The following is a 22,023-nucleotide window of genomic DNA, read 5'->3' as shown; positions in this document are numbered from 1 at the left end:
TTAGACCAACAACTACTACAACTGTTTGTCGAACACTGCCAGGCACTGTTCTGAGAAATTTAAATACATTCCTTCATTTCACCCTCACAATTAACCTTTGGGAAAAAGTAGGAACTACTTTTATACTTACTTTTCAGCGAGGTCCCTGACTTGTCCAAGGCCACACAGTAAATTGTGAAGCCAGAATTCCAGCCTCGGCAGTGTGACCACTGTACTCTGTTTGCTTGAAGAGGTGAGATCATGGGTCCAGGTACAAGCATGTATCCAGAGAGTGTTTGCAGTGAGACGGACACTCAGGAAGCTGGAGTAGAGTCTAATTATGCATGAATGGACCTGGGTCCAGTATATTAACAAATAGGCATGAGAGGACATACTTCAGCCTAGAAATCTTGGGCATTGTCTTAGGAGAGAAAAATAAAAGGGGTATCAGCGGGGTAGGGCAAGTTAGAGCCGTGGGAGCGCTCCTCAGAGTAAGTCAGGTTCTGTAGAAAAAGAAAAAAAACCATAAGTGCTAGCATTCTTAGGTTTTACTACATAATTGTATTACTGGGAAAGTGGCGGTTGGGGGGGGTGGGGGTGGTTGGGGACGAGTAAGGTACCATGATTTGGGACAAAGAACTGATTTAACTTTATTTATCAACACCTACAGTTTGAACCATGAGACGTTAGTGGAGGTACCTCCTACTCATCTCATCAAAGATGAAATATGTAGGAAGAAATAATCAACAGCCTAATGCTGAGTTAGCAGACCAAGTATGAAGCCACAATGGATGTGTCAGAAGGCGACTAGGATATTATTTATTTAAATCTATTTCATAGAATTGAGCACCACCTTAATGACCTGAAAGTGTTAAAGTAGGTCCCAAAGTACCTAAATTACTCCCTAAATGTAATTTATGCTCGAGAATAATCTGACTAACTTGATTTAGAACAGCAGGAAATAAGTTATGCTGCACATAAATGAAGCAGCAGTGTAATTTTAAATACTGCTTGCATAGTGAATGAGAAGTTTAATATTTGCAAAATTTTAAAATCACTTGATTTATTATCCATATGTTTATACTGACATTTCTGTCCTTTTTTTAGTTGGTTTTACATTTCCTCTTACTGCCAGGGGAAAAAAAAAACAACCAAATTCCCCCCCCCCCCCACACACACACACACTAATAATGTAGAGGGTAAAACTTATATTTATTTTCCTGAATGGTATTTTTAATATCTCTCTGTGTTTCTAGTTGTCGCTGCCTTTTTCCTCCATCCTGGGCAGTCCGATAAGAGCCTAGTGACTGATTAGAGATGAAATTTATAAATGTAACATTGTAAAGCTAGAACAATTTATATATATTCATTGAGAATTTTCCTCGGTGGGTAAGAGTGTAAGTTCAAAAGCAGTCATGATAGAAAATGAAATTTTACATAGTAGATTCAAGAATAGATTTACATTTTGCTGTTAACAACACATATTAAAATGCTGAAAAGTATATTTTAAAATTTTATGCAATGCTTGAAATGGAGTTTAAAATATTATTACTCGCATTAAATGCCGTCACGTGTAAAGTGCATGCTTTTATTCTTTAATATTTTGTTTGAATAGACGTACTGATTTTTTAACATTAATTTTAACAATAAAATTAAATCAACTTTACAGTTTTCAAAGTTTTAGCGCGTGCAGGCCATAATGAATACTCTAGATTTAGATGTTTGCAAAGTGACAGTGTTAGTAGTTCAAACCAAGTCTTTTAATGCAAAAGTTTGGATTGTAGAAGTTGGGGGGAAAGGGAGAGAGGGGGAAAGAGGGCGTTTCAAGAATAAGGTACTGATGTACAAAGGCATACAGGCCTGAGGCAGCAGCAGGGCCTGGGGAACCACAGAGAGCCCTGTGTGGCTGACAAGTCCATCCTGTCTCATTTTTTGTGGGTCTGGAACAAGGCTGTAAGACTATGAGCAGGGGCCCACAGCCCGTTTCCCTTTCTTCCTACCTCTGGCTGTGCCTTGCAGAGCCAGGAGTACTGTGATCATTAGGATCTATGGGCCCTTAGGGTTTTCTTCTTTTGAGAATCTTGGAGGAAAGATGATCTCTGGAAAGAAACAGGGCTTGGAAGGGGAGGAGGCTTTGCGGAACCTAGTAGAAGGTGGTCGTCTCCAGCGCGGTGATGGGTGGAGGGACACCTCTGTGAAGCAGCCTAGAATGAAAAGTTGGTATTTAGAGGACACGTGGGAGAACAGCCACCTGCCCATAGCTGAAAAGAGTCAGCAAGAGGCTGATTTTGGTGGTGGGGTAGGGGGAAGCAAAGCAAAGTAGGAGGGAGACCGATGGCTGCTATAGAGGTAGAATGGTAAATTGTGACTAGATGTCAACTCCTGTGTGCGTTGGTTAGCTTCCGCCTGTGTCTCGGGCTCTGGTAGTGGGAAGAGTGTTGCAGGCGGTAGTCGTTAGCGTGTGAACCTGCCTTTTGAAATACTTGGAAGTTACTGCATTTTTCTGAGTATCAAAGTATGAAGTGCACATTGTAGAAACACTTAACAACATGGAAAACTATACGGTGAAAGTCAAAATCAACTATAGTCTCACCAAGATGGGACAGTACCAACTATGCCTCATGGCTTTTTAGATTCTCTTTTAACCACAACTTTGACTGTAGTGATGTGTCTAGAAGACGGATGCAGTGTACAATTTTCTGTTAAAGGAAATAAATGCCTATGGTGTATCCTTAAGTCATTTATTGTGTATTAGATAGAGCCAAAAATATAAGAAAACAAAATAATGATTAAACATGCAAAATATTTCCAACGTCATTTTGAGGTTGATGGATATACCATATTTGAGCAACTCTAGAAAGCCCTTGATTATGAAAGGCAGAATTCATTCCTTTAAACTAGCTAGAGTTACAGATTACCCCTTTTGGCTACCATTGGCTGACTTTTTAATGCTAACAAGATACTGTTTTAGATATTTTTAACGTAAGAAATAGAGTTCATCATTAAATGTGGTATCTGATAAAATGCAATGTAGCTGTAGATGCATTATTAAATATTTGGAAGACAATAAAGAAGATAAAAAGAAACAAAAATCCTACAACTATCTCTTTGAATTATTCAACTGGTAAGGCTTCATCCTGAAAAAAGGAAATCCCACGAAAGAAACTGGAAGACCGTGAAGGGCATGATGGAAGCCAGGGAGATCCGAGTTAGAATCCCCTTTCTGGCATCTTACTCTGTTTACTTTTTGGCAGGCTGCACAGCCTCTCACTTTTCTCTGGTAGAAAATGGGAACAATAATTGTTGCAGTGCAGGGGTGCTGCAGGAATCCAAGAATAAGTAAAAACTCAGAGCCCGCTGCCTGGCTTATAAAAACCGTTAAGAAATCTTAATTCCGTTCTCTTCCCAATAAAAACAAGAGGGAGTTGGGGTATTATCTCAGTTCTAAAATAATTTGTAGTTCCTAAATGGAGGTACAGATCTGAAAAGATGTTGAGATATTCAAAATTATAACCCATTGAAACTTTAAGAGTAGACTTCCTAGAACTTCTACAGGCTTATTGGACTCTGAGGCAGCCCCAAGCCAAGAATCTTCAGGATGGTTTTGGTTTCATGACAGCAAATACCTGTTTGGACAGGCCCCAGGAGACCCACTAGTTCATAAGCCCCATAAGACTTTAAAACTTACTTTGCAGAGTATTTTTCACCTTGACTGTACATTAGGATAATTGGGGTGCTTTTAAAAATATGAGTATCAGGATCCCACCTGAAAAGATACTCATGGTTCTTATGTGCAACTGTCTTAGGATAAACATACAGCCCTGACTCATTTCTGCCTCAGTCACTTCTGTGACTGGAACATGACCAAATACTTCCTTCTTAATATTCTTTTCTCGTGGGATAATAACACAATACCTTACACTAAGTTCTTTCACCATTCCAGGTGAAAATGTTAGCAGATGCAATAAAACAACATTAAAGGAAGACGACACTCATCACCTGGTTTAGATGAGTCTATGAGTTAGTTGGTTGCTTATATCTGATCTGACGGTGTAAGTTACATCTGTCATCTTGGATGCTTGAGGACCTTAATGAATAAACTCTTTCAGATCAGAAGTAATACCAAATTTGTAGGCTTCATGAGATAATTTGATTTTGACTCAAAGCATATGTTGACATTGACCCTCTTTCTATCTTTGAAATACTTATTAGATGCTAATATACTTTTTAAATTCCTGGAACTTTTTTTTTTTACAAATTAAATATGCTAATAGGGAAGAAAATGTTAATACTCCATAATTGTTGTTTTTAGCTTTGTTTCAGTCAAGAAATGTGTTTGATTTTGAAGGGAAAATTTATAGCCTTTTATTTTAATTCATCCTTTTTATTCAGTATCATTTACCTCTGTTAATTGAAACTGAAATCTACAAATGTGAGAACCGATCAAAATAATATCCTTGCCAATGTAGCAAAACATACATGCTAGGTCCATATAATTGGTATAATCTATTTATTTTACTTGATCCATATTTTTGCCTCTAGGCGATTTGACAGATCTGTGGAAAAGTGGCGGCGGTTTCATTATGATATGAAGATACTTAATCAATGGCTAACAGAAGCTGAACAGTTTCTCAAAAAGACACAGATTCCTGAGAATTGGGAACATGCCAAATACAAATGGTGTCTTAAGGTAAGGTTTTGAGGCCTCTTTTTTCAAACTGTGTTTACCTTCACCACAATATCACAACTTTTTAGCTGCTTTAAGCTCAGGCTGTGAAGGATGACGGCAATTTACAATTCCTGACTTTTGTTGTGATCACTACACATACAGAGCATCATTGTAATGACCATGTTGGGAGACTGTGCTGTGGACTACTTGTCTCAAGGTGAGAGTTAGCCTAGGTATAACTGGCTTATCTGATGAACTGCAAAGTATAATTGAATCTGTGATACAGGGAAGCAACTTGCAGCAGGGTGTCCTGTGGCTTTGGGGTAGTTTGTGTTTTTGCCTTATGTTGAATCCTGTCCAGGAGGAGAACCTGTGGTAGACTTAGCAATAATGTAGTTCTGGAAATATCCATCATGATAAAAGTATAGTTCTGTTTCCCTAGGGACAACTGTGGTGATGTAGCAATATTTGTATATATTCTATTGACAAAATGCCTTCTGAGATAGTCCAGAGGCCAAAACAATGCAGAGTTAATTGGGGGTACTTATTGACTTTTTTATGGCTTATGTTAATGGAAACGCAACATATGGATTGTAACCAGCGTATAGTTTATTTTCAAGTTGCTGTGTCTTTTGAGTGTGCAAATAAAGATAAATTCGATTTTGGAGGTTATAACTTAGGTTATAAAATAGATAGTTTAGGTATAAGATATACTGAGTTTATTACACCAAGTCTTAAGTACTTTTTGCAACTGTTTTAGCTCAAATTGTTCATGTACCAGTTTTCAGTCAAGCAGATTTGAATTGTGGCTGGTTTCATAAAAGCAGTATCCTATTCAAATTTACAGTTCTCTATTCTCAAATAGTTTTTTTGCATGGCAAAAATACCTTTTGATATTAATAAAGTAAGCTTGCAAGCACTTACTCATATGTAGGCAATGTAAACATATGGCATGAATAATTTTAAAATCTTTTGTAATTATATGTATATCAAACTTGTATATACATCAGCATTGGCATTAGAGATAGAAGAAAGGCACGGCTTTCCAATCTGCCATCATACAGAAAATACATTTTGTAATAGCACTTAAGTAAACTTTGAGCTCCTGCAGCATCCCTAGGTCTCTAAAATATGTGTCACAAAGGTGCCATTGAGGAGATGTTAAACTTCTTGCCAATGCCAGAGATACCCTATACAAGCAGTTATATATTTTAATCTGGTTTTATTATTTAAAAATATATACACTCACTATAAAAAATAAAGCAATGCACAAGTGTGTGTATACTTCCATTCTACTCCTCAGGGAGTGGTTGTTTGGATATGGATTTTGGTACATATTTCAGGTCAGTATCTTTGGGGAAGCCCTCTCTGAGATGGCGATTAGCATACGGAAGGCTGATTAGGGAGTGCTTTTGGAAATCGAGAAATTGGTTTATGATGTGCCTTGGTATAATTTTCTTCATTTTTCTTGTTCTTGAGGCCTCTTAAGCTTCTTGGAAAATATGGGTTTTTAATTTTCCTCAAATGTAGAATTTTTAAGACGTTAGTTTTTAGGTTCGGTTCCTTTTTCTTTTCGGTCTTTTTTCCTGTGTAATTCGTTTTACATGATTTATATTGTCAAATTGATCATTGAATCTTTTGCTATGTCTAATCTGTGGTTAATCCCATCTAGTGTACCTTTTCAACCCCAGACATTATTGTTTTGTGTGATTCAACACATTGTCAAAGTATGATTTGGGTCTTGTTACATCTTTCATGTCTCTACTCAACTTATCACTCTTTCCTCTACCTTTTTGAAAATGTGGAATACAATTATAACAACTGTTAAAATGTCCTTGCCTTGTATTGTATCATCTTGTAATTGTATCATCTGTGTCTATTTTGGGTTAATTTCAATTAATTTTTCTCTTCATTATGGGTGTTATTTCCCCGCTTCTTTGGACGACTGGTAATTTTCACTGGATGCCAGATGTGAATTTTAACTTGTTGAGTGCTTCATATTTTTGCGCAGGTAGATATTCTCGACATTTGTTCTGGGACACAGTTAGTTTATTGGAAACAATTTGATCTTTTGAGCACCTCTCTTTTAGACTTTGTGAGTTTTGAGCAGAGCAGCCTAAGTCCAGTGACCCACTACTGAGACAAAACCCTTCTGAGTATGGTCTCTGATGCCCTGTGAATGATGAAGTTTTCTACTGTGGCTGGCAGGAGCAGACACTATTCCAGCCATTTGTGAGCTCTGGTGACTGTTACTTTAATCTTTTTTGTGTAGCTCTCTCCCTAGTCATGTGTAGTTTCCTCACATGTGCCAGCTGATCAGGATTCAGCTGTAGACTGGAAAGGAACTCTCTAGGTCTCCAGTGTTCTCTCTCTGTGCATCTATCTCCTATTTGGTACTCTGTCCTGTGACCCGTAGCCACCTTGGACTCCAAGGAGTCCCAGCTTCATCTCATCAACTCAGGGAGCCCTCCTAGCTTTGTGATGGTTTCTTATCCTTTGTCACAGCCTTGATTTCTCTTCTGACAGTAAGCTGGAGCAAATGTAGACTCACGTCATTTGTCTCTAATTTCTCAAAGATCTGTATCTGTCATTGCCTGATAAATAATGGCTTCACAGCCATCACTTCATACATTCTGTCCATTTTATCAAGCTTTTAGCCAATAAGTTAAATCTGTTGTCTGTTACTCCAGCTTGGCTAGAAGCTGCTAATTGATGTCATAAGATCTTTTAGTACATTTACTTCTATATATTCTTGCAACTGTGTAATGCTGGTAATTGCTTTAAGAGTGTCTTAAGATCCCCGGTTCTTGACAGTGTGGTTTAACTGAAATGTATAAACATCTTTTAAAAACTCTTTCCCTTAACTGGAGGACTTTTTTAAAATGACTATTTTATTTAGACTGTTTTTGACTCAATTTATACATGAAACATGGAAGGGAATTCTGGATGTCCAGGGAAAAGTCCTTTTAGCTAAGAACCTGTGAATGATATTGCAAGTCCTTTAAAAAGTTAAGGTGTTTTTCCCCCTGGTGATTAGAAAGCTCCAAGATCATGCACATGCACATACATAAGATGCCTGGGGTTATCCTTCCATTCTGGTAAGTCTCAGAAAAAGAGTCCAGAAAGACTCTGTAAGGCACCACCGTTAGTAGGACACACAGAAGCTCTGATAATTTCAGCTATCTTGGCCGTAATCATTATCAACTGAGGAATAACAATTAAGAGAAAGAGTTTAAATTTTTGCTAAGAAATTATTTTAGGAAACAGAATGTTGATGGTGCCTGTTAGTAGCAGAGAGATTTGTTGGCATGGACCAGTAATGGTTGCTTTGAGGAAAATCAACCAAGCAGCCCATATACTAAACAGATATATACAGCGGCACATGGGGATTTAAAGCCTCATTTGTAGAAGGTTTAGCAACAGTATCACGTCTAGATATGAAATAAAATAAAAAGAATGTACAATGTTGTAAGCGTTTATATATTTCTATCAAACTGCATTTTATTTCACTCATTCACTTAAAAAAAAAATATCAGTGTCCTACTGACTCTTGGTGTTGTCATTCAAAATAAAATGACTGCCAACACCAGAAAGATGGTCTGGTTCTGTGCAACTCAGTGATGTTTTTCTCTGTGACAAGTTAATAAAATTAAATATATGACTCCATGTTTTTCAAGATATTCCAAAAATTTCTTTAAGCCACCGTAGAAAAATTACATGTTTTTCATGAGAATATATCAATGACGTTATATGCCACTAAAAACTCACTTGTTAATACATTCACTCGATTACTTGTGCCTCTTCTTATATATTCATGCCACAAGCAGTGACTGAGTGCATGTGCAAAGTTATATTACCCACAAAAATATTGACATGCCACATTAGGTAGGCTCTGATAAAAGTTTTGAAGATTGGCTAAGAGGTTGGAAGGCACATTCAGAAAGTGTGGGTTCAAATCCTAGCTCCTTTAGCTTAATAGTTGCAGAATCTTAGAAAAGTGTCTTAAGTCTCTCCATGCCTCTGCTGTCTCTTCTCTTAAATAGGAATAAAAGTGCAATCTGCATATGGCACTTAGAATTGCGTTCTCCCCAACATAATTACTCATTAAAATGAAAGATATTATTATAACTTCATAAGTGCTTAGCCTATATCTATAAAAACACAAATGTATTCACTTAATTACTGTCCCCAGACGTCGGAAATGCAGATTGAACAACCTGGCAGTTTCACTAAACCTTGTTTTTTTTAATGAATTATGACATTTTCTCAAAGGACAGCTCTTGGATTAGGAATCGAGGAAAATTCTAGTCCAGCCAAGCACATCCTCCTCAGATAGCTGATACTTCTGCCTACCCATTTTAGAGCAAGAAGAAATGTTAATGGGAGTTTTCAAAGGGAGAGCTGAACACCATGAAAGAACGCCTATAGTAACCGTGAATTGGTGCACCAAGAAGTACCTTGAATGAAAAAGGAAAAATGGAAATCATGATGTGTCCTAACATTTAGCTTTACAGGTTATTCCAGAGTAAAAAGAAGTAAGTTTTAAAACACGGACTGTTATTTAATGGGGTTGAAAATTCTTGAGGTTTACAGTAGAAATGATCAAAATCGCCATTAGATTGAATGTTTTCAAAAGTGGAATATTCTTGCTGTTAATGGAAATGGAGCCTGTTTGTTCTTTGGAGTAGTGCTGCTCTGTGGACCATATTTCAGCTCTGGAAAGCAGTTTGCAGTTACTCAATAAATTAAACAGAAAATTTCCACAGGACCCAGCAATTTCACTGCTGGATTTGAAAACATGTGTTCAAACAAAAACTTGTAGATGAATGCTCACAGGAGCACTATTCATAATAGCTAAAAGGTGGGAAAAGAAAAACAAATTCCCACTAACACATGACTAAATAAAAACTAACAGCACCTTCTAAAGATTGTTGCCATGAGCAAGCAAGAAACCTTGAAATCTTAAGAAATGCCGTTTAAAATCCAGCTTAAGAAGTAAACAGAAGAGGGATTGTTTAGATGAAAGTTTTTAGGCTTTAAAGTGACAAATGTTAAGCAAACATAGGTGTGAAAAACAGCAGTGTGTTATTTTGACACGGATTAACTGCTGTTCTTAGGCAAAGCATCATCTTTTTAATGTTAAGTTAATTAATTTTCTGGTATATCTTTCAATGTTATTGTGTTTTACTCCTTCATAATATATATTATATTGTACATGTACTACACACACACACACACACACACATTGCTGTAAAGAAATTCAGTTAAAACTGTTTATTTTGTAACATGAGGATACAACTTAATTGACTGTGATTGAGGATACAGTCAACATGGATTAGATATGCCATGTTGGAATGTTCATGTTCACCATCAAATCTCAAGTACTTAGTCTAAACTTACGTCCCAGTTACGCAGGATATACTTTGCCTTTTCTCAAATTGGAAACCTGCATGAAGATAGAAAATTACTTATAAACCGTGTAGCTATAGCATGAGAACATCCCTGTGATCTCTCGGAGGAGACAATAAATGGAGAAAACAGGCTCTGTGTCTTGGAGTTGGGGAGAGAAGGCAAAAAAGAAGAATCTAAGAGGCTAAGTTTAGCTCTTCAGCTCTGCCTTACCTTGGCTATTTGTGATGGAGAGAAGAACCCCCAAGTACTTTTTAAAGGACCCAAATCTTACTAAGTTTAGATTCACAGAGCACATTGGACTTAGGTAGCTCCTGCCCAAAAGCTTGAGACAAGTGAGTCTGTGAAAATGCTTTCTTCCTCATAAAGGAAGTACCCAGGGTTTCTAATTCATCTCACCCAGTTTGCAGCCCACAAAGGCCTCCAGCAGCAGGTGTCATTATTGAAAGCCATTGGCTTGCCCAGAGAGAGCGCTGAATGGATGTGCATGGGTCCCTGACACTGTCTCCTATAGAGTGAGTTTTGGTATTTTTCTTTGCAGGTACTTTAATACCTAACTGGTAATCTGCTCCCTCCAATGACTTTATAGGAGATAAATGGCTCTGAATGCATAGGGATTAAATCAAAGGCTATCTAGAAAAAGGCATATGGTGTAAAAGGCCAAATTGAATACAAGTATGCTTTCCATACAGTCGGCTTTTACAGGGCTGATTTCACCAGCTGGCTGGTGAGTTGGACGGCTTCTTAATAGCCGCACTGCTGGGATTCAACTGCTGATAGAAACTTTGATGGAAGAATGACTTGAGTAAAAATTTCTGCCATCTTTTGCCCTTCATTGGGACCCCAATGTTAAGAAATGTATACTCTTGCTGGCCTTTACATTTCCCCAGCAGTAATAAAGTTTTGTTTGGGAGTGTCCGTTTCTGTGACTAGAGGACACACACTAACATTAAGAAAATAAGCATGAAAATTTACTGCTAAGAGAATCTGTCTCTCATTGCTTGCTTTAGGATTGCAGCGTTGTAGAAGCACGGGAATACATCTTGAAGTGAACTTTTCAATGTTATTAGCTGGTAGTGGCAGGAGAATTCAGTCTCAATACAGTTAAACAGTTGGGCCCTCGATTCTTACGTAAATATTGTTAGCCTTTTATTGCTGCTTAGAAACTCCTCCACAACTTCTTGGCTCCTATGCGTCTTTTCGGAAGTAGTAAATAACAGATTTATTGGGAGTTTGGCACCGTGCAGAAATTCAGAGAGGGGCTCTAAAGTGTTGCCTATCAAATGTGTCTTTCATAAAATAAGTATATTAAATTAATTGGATAATTCCAATGGCTTGTTCTTGTTGTCCAGCATGGCGTGTTTAAGGAGATGACAGATTGCCACACATTATCGGGAAGAAGCAAGAACCAAAACTATAACTTACTGTAATGACCAGAGCAGTAAAGAACTGCTTAAAATGCATGAAAAACATTCTCAGAGTCAGAAATTATCAAGAGGGTAAGAATCGACAAATAAAAAGTGAAGCATGCTAATTGCAAATTCCAAATGGAAAAAAAAAAAACAGCTCACATCAACAGAGAAGCGATGTGAATTTGAAATTATTATTTGATGAAGCATAACATTAATGCTAATATAAGTAATTTTCATGAAGTGCCAAAGTTTGCAATGAGAACGTTCTTCTTGCTGTTTCTTCTCACATAACTTCTTACCCTTTCTCCTAATTCTTGTTCCTATGATTAAATTTGCTTTTCTCTTTGCTTGAGGGTTCTACCCTAGCTTCCAGTTGTCCTGCACTGTGCCCTGTCCCCGCTCTGTCTCAGGATTTTTGTACACTTCCCTTTATTTATATACATCTGTGCTCTAATGATTTTTCTCAGACATGCCTCTGGTCACTTCTCCTGTCTTAAAGAAATTTCTCTCTCTCTCCCTCCCTCCCTTCCTCCCTCCCTCTATCTCACACACACACATGCATGCACACTTTCTTCGTAATACTGTCAATTGCTGAAATTGCAATATATGTTTGCATATTTATTATTTATATTTGAAACTAGAATGTAAACCTTGCAGGGACTTTGTCTTTCTTGGTCACAGATAGATACTTGAAACTTAGAAAAATCTCTTCGTATATAGAAAATATAACACTCATATAACGAATAATGAAATAAATGAAAGAATTCTGTATTCATCATATTATTCCTTAGGCAGACTATTTCCAAACTTATCCTTCCTTCCATTTTTGCTCCATCGTATATCCAAGAACTTCTACCTTATAGTGAGCTGCCCTGTCCTCTTCTTTGAACAGATTCTTTGAGATTTTTTCATATTTGCCGAAAGTTTAACAATATGATGGCTCCATTCTCTTACTCATTGACCATATCATAAATAACTGAATCCACTCAACAAACATTTAGTGTGAGCCTACTGAGTGGAGGGCTTTGCTTGCTGCTAGGGATACAGAGTTGGCAAAGAAACCCATTTCCTTTAGCAAGCTAACAGCCTCATGATTGTAGCATATTAAGGCTGAGGTGGAAACACATGGAACTGTGTAAACACACCAGATAGCCATAAAACTAGCCTAGGGGAAATGGGAGTGCTTTTTTCTTCAGAAGTTGTTTGTGTACTCTGGTCCTTTTTGACACTCCTCGGTCACACTTCCGTGATTCCCGAACTCAACGGAGAAAACATGAACCAGGAAAGAGCAGTGTTGTGAAAGGCAGCCCAAGGAAAGAGCTAGCTATGAGGAAGGCATAGAGAGAGTGAGAAAATGTTCTCACGTAAGTTGTGAATTTTGAAAAATGATAAAATTGACAAATTATAGTACAAGAGGCCTGTTCACAGATGAGATGGTTCAGGATGGACTATTCATCAAGCTCAATAGCAGGTATCTAGTCATAAGAATGGTAAATGTTCCTACTATGGAACCAAATTATAGGTACAAACCAGAGACCAGGATTATTGGCAAACATCATAATAACAAATTCCAAAATTCATTTGTGAGGCTATAATTGACAGAACTTTACTGGCAATTAATTTGTACTAAGTCATTCTGATCACTCCTGATAGAGAGGAAAGATTCATGGGTATGGGGAAAAGAAAAATAGATACATCAGAGATGAACACGTATCTATATAGTAGCATGTTCCCCTTAAAGCTTTATTGGTTCACCATTTTTTCAGTAGATAATTTTAGTTTCTAACTCTGTCGTCCTTCAAGTTTTCATCCCTTCTTTGTCCAGGTTCAGACTTTCATTTTACTTAGACTCACTGGGGGAATATTTCAGAGACACTGAAACAATGGACAAATATGCTACCATAAACTCCAGGACTTCATGTGGAATATTGAACTGGTTTTTGTTAGAAGTAATTATCTCACCTTTGATATCTCTCAGAGTACTTGCAATGAAGTGGATTTTAATACAATATATATTACACTTAATATTGGCCCTAGGAATATTAAATTCTTAAGAGCAAACTTGTGGGGCCAAATCCTTTCGGCTACCTGTTTTTGTAAATAAAGTTTTATTGGAACTCAACCACACATATTTATTTACAAACCGTCCATGGATGCTTTGTTGCTCCAAAGGCAGAGTTAAGTAGTTGTAGACACTGCCTGGCCTGTGAAGCTTAAAATATTAACTGTGTAGCTCTTTGTAGAAAAAGTTTGCTAACTCTTGCTTTAGGAGATAGAGTATTAAGTTGCCATGAAAATCCAAGCGCCCTTTTTACCTTCTCTTTAAGCATTCTTTGTTACTTGATATCATAGAGAAATGGACTTGGGCCACATTCATAAAACAAATTGAAAGTCATGGTAACAAAAAGAGGTAATCAAAACAGACTTGTTATTTAAGTCAACTGTCAACTCCGTGCATTAAGAGAAGGAGTTTGATTGAAAACCAAAAGAGGTTTCAAAGTCGCTTAAATAATGTGTGGTGGACTTAGCCATTTTGAAGAGTGTATAGCAGCTTTTACTGAGAATACCACCAGTTCCCTTGGAGCACCTGAGCAGTTTTAGTGGGACAACAAATCAGTAGTCAGCCAAGAGAGTTCTAAAGGTGGTTCTGCCAGAGCCTTTCTCTTACCATATCCATGGTCCTAGCCATAGGTCCTGAGCTTGGCCGATCTTATTTTTTTTCTTGAGGCTTGTAATTAATTTTTTGTGGTAAGTGATGAGGTTGGAGTTTATTCATTGTAATGAGAATGCCTGGTCAAAAACAACAAATTACTCCTCCTATGGGGACCCTTTGGAGTCCTGCTGTTCCAAGCTGGATTCTTGGATTTTCCCTTTAGTCCTGTGCACCCCTCCATTTCCTTACTTGTATCTCCTTATTGGCAGAGGCAATTTCTGTTGCTGATCAATGAAGAACTCTAAAGGAAACCTAGTGTCCTCAGAGAAACTCTTCATTTAGCCTGGCTCCTTTTATAAAGAAGTTTGAGTCCCCTTGGAAAGGCTGCAAAACATAACCATTTGCATGTAATGAACAGTTTGCAATACTTTGAGATTGATGCGCAATTTCTCTTTGACAGGAGGGAAACAATTAGGATCAACCGTGGTCGTATATTCCAGAATACCAGCGTTGTTTCCACGCTTTAAGTGTTGTTGGATCATTATATGAGATTCATAATTTTGTCCTGTTGTACCCACTTTTGCATTACCATTCAGTCTTAATTTATTATACACTATTAAAAGTTTTTAGGTAATTTGTTCTTATTGCTACTCAGACATTAAAATGTCTGCAGGCTGTGAAAATGAATAAATTTAATGTGCCAGCCCAGTTCTCCAAATCCTGGCATTACAACTAATAGTACAGGCTTATATTGTATTGTAAATCCTAGTTAACATGGATTTATTTTGAAAATCCCATTTTACTGCTATTTTCAAATAACACATTTTTTCAAACATTTCATCCTTGAATTTCTATTTGTATTTAATAATAAATGTTAATAATATACGGCTTTTGTCTGTGCTTACAAAAGGACCGTCTATGTATTTTTAAATATGATAATGGATTGGTGAAATAACCTTAACTTTAAAACAACGCCATTGTTAAGCTATGCTGTACCATTTTTCCATTTCTTTTAGGGAGGTTTATGAACACTTGTTTAAGTTGTATGTCATAAGGAGCAAACTCTACCAATCCCTACTTCATGGGAATGTGAAAATTTAATCACATGACCAGGGCCATCCCTAGAAAAGTGTTGATATTTCATAGTTTCCCTGGGATATCATTAAGAACAGAAATTTTGAAGTGGAATTAGAATAACGTTTAGATAAGAGAAGCACAGGGCACCAACCACTCCACAATGCATGGGGCCTAGGAGACACCACTCAGCTCTCCGACCCAAGAGATGGATTTGCCCATAAGATTTCCTATATTTTAGAGAACCCATGTACCACACTGAGTTCTAGTTTGAACATTTAGCCCCGGCAGTTCCTTATATTTCAACTAACTTTGAAAATCAATACATTTATTCAGCAGACTTTGACATGGGAACTGCTGTGTGTCAGACCCTGTACGGGGCAGTCAGAATGTTGAAATTGAGCCAGTTCCAGTCAATTCATAGAGAATAAAAGTTTACCAAGTCGATTGACATTTAAATGATTGTAACAGAAATGGTATGTTCAGCAGATGGATATTTAAGCAATTAAAATAACAGCTGAGAAGTATAATAGAGGTAGCTGTAACATCAGGGGAGTTAGGGAAGGGAGAAGGAAAGAAGTAACTAATTGGCTAGAAAGTTTGGAAGAGCTTCAGAGGAGGTGATGAGGGAATTAAGTGAGACGAGGCTACATTCGGAAAAAGGAGAAAATATTTGAAAGCGATTGTGTTATAAAAAATTGTGGTCCGAGTAGAGCACAGTGAAAGATGCTCTTGGTCAGACCATGGACACCTGGAAAGAAATCGCCAGAGATGATGCCGAGGATATATCATTTCTATTTTTCTTGGTTACATTTTGTTTTTGTTTTGTTTCATTCCTTTTTCGGTGTGTTTTAGTGGAGTAGTGTTTTCCAGACTGTGAGTCATGGACCAGTTTGTGGATCACCACCAGCATTTGTTTTGGGTGAAGCAAAATAGAAAATATCAGGGTTCATTACACCTACTGCAGAACTGGTCCATAGGTTTTTGTTGTTGTTGTTTTAATTGTGTGTGTGTGTTTAATTGAACATTACAAGGTAGTAGTATGATGACTATAAAGGAAGAATTTAGTTTTAAAAAAATTAAGAAGCAAGTTTAGAAATGGGTACATTGGGGAAGATAGTATAAAATCAATTTTACAAAAACACATGCCAGAAAGATGTAATCCAAGATTTATTTAATCATAGTAGCTTATAAAGTTTATTTAAGTGCCTTGCTATTTTGTTATTTTGTTATTTGTTATTTTTTATTCTTAAGTAGGCTTCACGCCCAGCATGGAGCCCATCACAGGGCCTATTTTAAAGGTTACAAGTGAAATTACTTGATGTGATTCATATATATATATATATATATATATATATATTCATATACATACATATATATGTATATTCATATATATGTATATATATGTATGTGTATATGTATGTATACATGTGTATACATATCTATATATGTGTATATATATATATATATATATATATATATCAGCAAGATAAGTAGAAAAGTAGAAATAGTATTCTGAAAAGTCTTTTACAAAGGCTCAGGAAGGTTAAATATTTTACCCCAAATCACTAGGCTAACAAATAAAGGCCTTGGGATCTGAATCCCATGCAATTTACTGATGATCAGCTAGAAGTTAGAGATGTTGAGCAAGCAAAAAAAAAAAAATTACAGCTTGGCCTAATAAAGTATTGAGGAAACTAATGAAGAAATAATAGTTGTCAATCACTACAGGACAAGGCCTCCTAAAAAGGTGTTAAGGATATTAATAAAGATGAAACTTCTTCGGTGTATAAAAAATGTTTTTTAATGATGAGTATAGGTCTGTATAACGTTTCTTATCATATCATATTAGAAAGGGTGGGACATAACATCTTTATTATGATGCGTTATAATTTAACTCATATTATGTCAAAATCAAAGTATTAGGTGGGGCCATCTTTTTTTTAAAAACAAGATAATGTTAGAGTTGTTAATGATGACAGTAACAGTCATAACATAACAAGGCACTTTATAATTTATGAAGCACTTTCAATTACATTGTCATTCTCATATTAATCTCCTAGTGAGATACAGATTTGGGGAATCGTTTATTACTGTAAGTAGCAGATTACTGAGGGGAGAGAAGATAAAGGGCCAATTATTTATTTCTCCCTGATCTGGAATCAGAGTAGGGTCTTGGCAGGAGGGCAGAATTTGGCAGGTAGCTTCCGTCTATGGAAGATATGGTCATTGGACAGTGTGTAGTGAGGGCTGATGTTCTCCACGAGAACTTTGACAGTGAAAAGCTCAGTGTTCCCACAGAGTAGCTGCACTTTGAAGATCATAGCCTAGAACTGAGTAGTTCTAGACATTCCACGTATAAACATCTTTTAAATGGTTTATTTCTACTTCCGTGTCCATTTGAAGATGTTGTGTATGTGTATTTTCTGTTTGAAAATAAAGCAGCGAATGTGATTAAGATGGACTTCCTTAGTAGTAAGGAAGTAAGTTGTCTCCCTTTCCAAATACTCTTAGGAGCAAACCTACCATGAAATATATGGTCCCTTCAAGGCAAAACTGTTTCCCTTAACATTGCATAGCTCATGATAACAACATTCTTTCACTCATTCAACATATTTTTGTTGAGCGTCAGGACAGTGCTGCATACCAACATTTGATGTTGAGCCAAACAGTCCTTCCTGTGCACAGTGGCCTTGCAGCAGTGGAGGAGACATACATGTGCATCCACTTGAAGGGATGAGAGACCAGTCACAGTTCCAACACTCAGGGAAGTTAGTGTAGTGCAGGGACAGATAGATAAACCTCAAAGCTGCTATGACACAATTCCTTTCAAATTCTGAAAGGAATTTACAAAATCCTATAGGAACAAGGAGGAGGGCATGATGAGCTCCATCTGGTGAGGAAGTCGTCACCATAAACAGTCAGGTTTATCAGAGATAGAGAGGACAGAGCATCCTTGACCATAAAACCACATGTTCAAAGGCCAGGGGACCTCACAAAAGGCAGGTTGTTGGGAGAATGGTAATAGCTTAAGGAGCTCAGGCTCCCAGGTGAAGCGTGATAGCACAGGTTGGACAACAGGTTTGGAACACTTTGGGAAGGATGATATGATACACACACACACATCTGTATTTTATCCTATAAATAACAGAGATACTGATTGTATTTAAACAGAGGAGTGTCTGGACAAGATTTGCAGTTTTGAAGATAAGCTTGTTTAGGGTACTTGTGGTTTCTTATATACCTCCTAGGTTTTTATATTATACTTTTGGGGCAAACTTTAAAAGGGAAACTGTAAGTTATCATACTTGAAAAAGCATAGCTTCGAATCGTTATTAGAGGCACATATTTGACAGATTTTCTGCTCCTGTTATGCTTATTTTCTATCCAGACATTCCACGTATGAACACCTTTTAAATGGTTTATTTCTACTTCCGTGTTCATTTGAAGATGTCGTGTATGTGTATTTTCTGTTTGAAAATAAAGCAGCGAATGTGATTAAGATGCACTTCCTGTGGTCATCAAGTACTCCAGAGGCGTCCTTTAAAAGATGGCATTGCTCTAATTAAAAATATAGGGAGGAAACAAATGTTATCTTGCATATCATTCTCAGCTTTCCCCATATCAGAAGTTAAGCTCTCGCTGTCTAAGGCAGTACTGTAGAGTGATTACCAGCATGGGCTCTTGGCTGGTTGAATTTTGCCAGTCAACTCTCCCAGTATAGAAAATGAATACATATTCGTGGAGGATCTACTGTGTGCTGTATGTTATTTCAGGAAACAGAGATCCAGCAGTAAAACAAAACAAATGTGCATTCTCAAAAACAAACAAAAGAAGTAAAGGTATGTCTGTATAGTCTGTAGAGTGATATTCTGTCTTTATTTTCCTCTTTTAAAATAAATACTCCTCTTTGAGAAATATGGGCCCTCCTAAGCTGTAAATGCCAACACTTGGATAATTGTTTAGTGATTCTCAGGGATTTCTACCTTTTGGCTGATGGTAACTTGGACGTCTAAACTTCTGATTGCACAGAACTGTTGATGAGGGAGAGAAGTGGATGACCTTCTCTGCATCATTGTGGGCTATCAACTTACAATCAGAAAGGAAGGACCACAAGCAAGGTGCCAGGAGTTAGTGGGTCAGGCATCCTACCAACAGGATGGAAAAATAGAAGAGAAGAAAGAATAAAGGGTGTGTGGTGGTTGAGAGGTCATGCCCTGAGGTAAGAAAGTAGAGCTGTACTGGAGGTCGGCAAGTTACCTTCAGCATCTCCCCCATCTTTGGCTTTGTTTGCACAGCCAGCATTTATTTCACTCATCCTCTCATTTACTTCTCGAATAACTCAGTGAAATAGGAAGGATTTCCTTTATCTGAATCCCCATTTTGGAGAGCTAAGGAGCTTTCCAGGTGGTAACCCAACCATCACCTCCTAGGTCTGAGGATTTAGAATTGGCATAGAAGTAGTTCCATCCTTAAAAGGAAGCCCCGCACGGAGGCAGTGACATAGTCCCTAATGGTACATCGGTGCAGTAATGACATCAAGTATTTTACCATTGGGCAACATTTCCAAAATTCCCGTGCTCTGCCTCACTTGGAAGTATCCCATTTGTGTGAATGCTAACGTTCTTGTGGATCTTCTAAATTCCAACAGCATTGCAACAATATTGAACGAGTACAAGCTTTGTTAGTAAAGGAGAGATATTCCTGGGGTGAGTTCTGGGATCTCCTCTGAGCAGAGAAGTGTTTTCCAAGGTTGCCTGGTGGCAAGAGCCACAGTATTCTTTCTCTCTCTAGAGCTTCAGTATCCAACTTACTAGCCACTAGCCACGTACGTTAGCTCTGCAAACACAGCTCATCCAGATTGAGAGGGACTGTGAGTGTAACACACACACTGGGTTTTGAAGACTTAGTTAGGACGTGAAAGTAAGTAAACCATCTCATTACATGCTAAAATGGTAACATTTTGTCATATTGTATTAAATAAAATATATCATTGAAAGTAAATTGACCTGTTTCTTAGTGCTGTTTTGAATGTGGCTATTGGAAAATATGAACTTACATGTGACATTTGCATTGTATTCGTTATTTTAGAAGTAAGTCCCATTTAATAAGGCCTCAAATGCTGTTTATCATCAGGAAACTTTGGGATGTTTTATAGAGGAAGGAATAAATCATTTTCACTATAAGACCCATGGGCAAAGCACTCAGGACACATGGGGGAGGAGAAAGAATGAGGGCTGCCTCTCCTTCCCCGCTGTCACTCTTTTCCCAGCCTTTTTCTTTCCTTTTTTTCATTCCAAGTCAAATCTGCAGAATTCACACCTGGTATTCTCACTTAGGAAAAGACTTGGAAGTGTAAACAGTCTTAACTGTCCTCCAGCCTTTTCTGCTTAAAAAAGAAGTTCAAGATCAGGGTTACTGCCTGATGCGTGGAATTAGGTACATAGTGGAGGGATGTTTCTGAGGTAGGAGCTGCAGATGCTTCTGCTATGCAGCTGCTAGCACCTTTCCCTCTTCCCAAAAGTTCACACAGGAATAAAATGTGTGGAATCAGCATTATTTAGTAGCTCACAGCTGTGAGCCCTCCCGCTGCGTCCTCACTTATGCTACTGGCTCAGCACCCCACAGGGCTCAGGAAAAATAGACTCTTTCCAAAGGGGAAAACAAGTAGGGTTGGCCACAGAGAGTATTTGCAAGGATCAAAGCTTCACTGAGTATGGAGTGTCTTCTGTCGTTGACTCAAGTCGAAATTCGTGACCCAACTTTTAGCGTAGCTACTAATTATTGATATCTGTCTTGACAGTGCCTTAGGAGAAACATTATCAAAGGGAATCAATATCCAAATTATAGTATGTATCTTGGTCATGGAAGTTATTGAATTCTAGCCAATATTTGCTATTCTTTCATTTATAGTATGAGAAAGCAATGTAATGAGGCTAGCTCTCACGGCCCCAACTTGCCTTTCTCATCACATTTACAATAAGTGCATGTCAATATGCATACACATTTCATATTTCTAAAGTTTACTTTATTTCTTTATTTTCCATCACTCTGCCACTGATGAAAAAGAAAATGCTTTATCGATTGGAAAACCATTTCAGCTTTAGTCACTTAAATTCCTTTGTGTAGTATTCAGGATCTTGCATGCATATAGAGCATCATGAAGCTAGATGTTCATATACCATAAGTTTTTTTTCAAATGTTTTTTTTTCAGTTTAGAAATGTATTGTAGGTTAATTGGTGGCATTTTGGATAATAAAGAAAAGTATAAGGGAAATGCGTAATCCCCCCACCCTGTATCAAAGTGATATTTGTTAAGAAACATAATTTTCATGTAAATCATGGTGAATACATATGTGGGAACCAGTAGTTAGACAAAACAGGCTCAAGGAGGGTATAAGAAACAGATGCTTCTATAATCAGCAAATTAAAAAAAAAAGAATTCTGGAATCAGATTGGTAAGTTAGATTCAAAACAGGTTAATATGCCATAGTCTTTGGAGTTATATTCTCTACGGAACAAAAAGTCATTTGCACCCTATCAGTTTTCTACAAGTTAGCATTGAACTTTATTGAGTTGTAACATGTCTGGATCCAATTTAATAGTGACCAGGAAGTCAAACAGATTTGCACTTTTTTTTTTTTTGGGAAATGTAGAAGCCCTTTTGAGGGTGTTGGGGGGTATGTTAGATTATATCCCACTGTTTTTTAGAAACATATAAAGTCATCTTTTGGCATTGCTTCTAAGTTTTGAATTTTTTTCTTAAAATAACTCTGTTAATTTTAAATGTTTTCCTTCTAGTCTTTTAATGGATTTTTGGAGTGTAG

At 37.3% G+C, this 22,023-nt stretch overlaps 1 protein-coding gene across 13 annotated transcripts in view; it reads left to right on the top strand.

Moving 5' to 3' along the window:
- Window positions 1-22,023, top strand: part of DMD (dystrophin) — a 2,022,811-nt gene that overhangs the window by 943,839 nt on the left and 1,056,949 nt on the right. For all 13 annotated transcript variants that reach the window (XM_047843142.1, XM_047843144.1, XM_047843153.1 and 10 more), the window contains one exon: window positions 4,522-4,669. In XM_047843142.1, the coding sequence (XP_047699098.1) occupies window positions 4,522-4,669 (148 nt within the window). The remainder of the gene's footprint in view (window positions 1-4,521; window positions 4,670-22,023) is intronic.

The sequence above is a fragment of the Prionailurus viverrinus genome, chromosome X, assembly GCF_022837055.1.
Source record: "Prionailurus viverrinus isolate Anna chromosome X, UM_Priviv_1.0, whole genome shotgun sequence".
NCBI lineage: Eukaryota > Metazoa > Chordata > Mammalia > Carnivora > Felidae > Prionailurus > Prionailurus viverrinus.
This window is presented reverse-complemented; position numbering and strand designations above follow the sequence as displayed.